Raw genomic sequence first — 2411 nt, 5'->3', positions numbered from 1 at the left:
AGATTTTCAAGCTTATAAATCTTAACTCGCAGAAAATCTAGAAAGTGCTACAGTTTGGTTGAGAAAAGTACACCTGTTACGTATGTACATAGATTTTTTTATATATAATTTGATAATTTGAAATGGTAGAGCGGTTTACATATATGTTGGTGCGGACTTTGAGTTTTCAGTTGCGCCGTCTGTCCGTGTATCTATATAAGTAGGAGCCTTCAGTTTGAAGTTTGAAAGACGCAGAGTGAGAGCAAACCATAGGGAGCGAGTCCAATCAAGATCCAAAGAAAGAAGAAGATGGCAACAGCAGCTTCGCCGGGCATGTTGCTCGTTGAGGAGCTCGCCGGGGGAGACCTCTTGCCAGAACGGTACGTGCTGCAGGTGGAGGACCGCCCTACGGTGGAGGGCGCACTGCCGGTGGCACAGGTCCCGGTCATCGACCTTGGCCTCCTGTCCCAACAGGTGGCAGCTGGCGGCGGCGAGGAGGTGGAGAAGCTCCGATCAGCACTGGTGTCCTGGGGCATTTTCATGGTAGGTAATACTCCCTCCGTTCTAAAATGTAAACCTTTTTAGCAAGCTAAACTAGTTTGTTAAAGAGGCTTACATTTTGAAACTGAGGTAGTAATTCTCTACTTAAGAAATTCAACAGCGAACAATGGATGCTGCAACCAAGAATGGTGAGTGCAGGTTAGTGGCCATGGCGTGGATCCCTGTATGATGGACGCCATGTGGAAAGCCGCGAAAGACTTCTTTGGGCAACCCATAGAAGAGAAGAAGAAATACGCCAACCTCGCAGACTGCGAGGAAGGGTACGAGGACTACCACCAAGGGTACGGAACCAAGCAGCTCAAGGCGGAAGGCGAAACCACCCTCGACTGGTCCGATCGCATGCGTCTCCAGGTGGAACCGCAGGACGAGCGGAAGCTCGAACTTTGGCCCGAATCTTTCAAGGACATCCTGCACGACTACTGCGTGCAGCAGCACCGCGGCCTGCTGGACACCCTCCTTCCGGCGATGGAGAGGGTCATGGGCCTCGGCGATGGCTTCCTGCTCGGACGACTGGGCGGTCCGGCTACCACCTATTGCAGAATCAACTACTACTTGCCGTGCCCAAGACCCGACCTCGTGGTTGGCGTCGCAGCCCACGCCGACGCCACGCTTATCTCGGTTGTAATGGTCGACGACACCGTCGGCGGCCTGCAAGTCCTCAAAGATGATGTCTGGTACGATGTCCCGGCTTCCACCGACCCCCACGGATTATTGATCATGGTCGGAGACTTTGCCGAGGTACTCTTCTCTTCCTATTCACGGTTTTTGTTCCCCTTTGCATTAGTTACTCATCTTAACCTCCTTTTCTCTCACAACCACTAAAACAGATATTGACCAACGGGCTCCTTAAGAGCCCTGTGCACCGCGTCGTCACTAATCCTCACAAAGACAGAACATCAGTGGTGATGTTTTACATGCCAGATATTGACAAGGAAATAGGACCGGCAGATGAGCTAATTGGAAATACCCAGCGGGCACGGTACAAGAAAGTTAAGGGCTCGGAATACCTCATTCGCAATTATGGCCATATGGCAAGAGGCAAGAGGACCTTAGACTCATTGATGATATAATCACTTTTTATTTTAATATAAATAACGGCCGGTCTAGCTTCTCCCCCGACTTGAAATTCTTATCTGCAAAACAAGATGCAATAGGAGGTGAAGTTAGAGACGATGACCTAAAGTTGTATCTCTATGTAATTTTACCGTTCATCTATGGTTTGTAATTCGGATGTGTTTTATTTCCCCAATCAATAAAGTGGTTATATGAGTTGTTTTTTTCTCCCTAGTATTCACACTCAAGTTGAGGATTTCCATGACTATTAATTCAACAAGTTACCGGCTCCAAAGTGACCACAGTATGAGCCAACAACTAATACTTCCTCCATCTCGGTTTATTAGACACAATGCCAAAACCAGATTTTCTCAAGAGTTAGGCATAATCACTACGGGAAAAACTTTCTTTGCCGTGCAACTATTTGCACGGCAAAGGGTCTTATATGCACGGCAAAGGCTTTGCCGTGCGTTGCCGCACGGCAAAGCAATCGACGGCAAAGGCTTCTTTGCCGTGCGTCTCGCCAATGTTGCATGGCAAAGGTCTTTACCGTGCGACGCCGCACGGCAAAGATTGCTTCTTTGCCGTGTGCTAAATATGGTTTATCTAAAAAAAAGCTCCAAACTGATCGGTCTGGGATTCGAACCTAGGACGCAGAGTAGAGAAAGCGTGCAACCTTGCCACTGAGCTAAGCGTTCGTTTGTTGATAACTATACCACGCCACACCTTTTGAGCTGAGAAGAAATCCAGTTTTTACATCTTTGCCGTGCGCTTACACTAGGCAAAGGCTTGCTTTGCCGTATGTTTGTTAAAAACAC

The 2411-nt window shown here is 48.2% G+C and overlaps 1 protein-coding gene across 1 annotated transcript; it reads left to right on the top strand.

The window, feature by feature from the left end:
* Positions 1-219: 219 nt before the first annotated feature.
* LOC124678136 (jasmonate-induced oxygenase 4-like) lies at positions 220-1820 on the top strand. The gene is made up of 3 exons (XM_047214064.1): positions 220-522; positions 679-1278; positions 1368-1820. Exons 1-3 carry the CDS (start codon positions 289-291, stop codon positions 1608-1610), a joined length of 1077 nt encoding a protein of 358 aa, XP_047070020.1. The 5' UTR covers positions 220-288; the 3' UTR covers positions 1611-1820.
* The last annotated feature ends 591 nt before the right edge of the window (positions 1821-2411 follow it).

Source organism: Lolium rigidum, chromosome 1 (assembly GCF_022539505.1).
Source record: "Lolium rigidum isolate FL_2022 chromosome 1, APGP_CSIRO_Lrig_0.1, whole genome shotgun sequence".
Classification (NCBI taxonomy): Eukaryota; Viridiplantae; Streptophyta; class Magnoliopsida; order Poales; family Poaceae; genus Lolium; species Lolium rigidum.
This window is presented reverse-complemented; position numbering and strand designations above follow the sequence as displayed.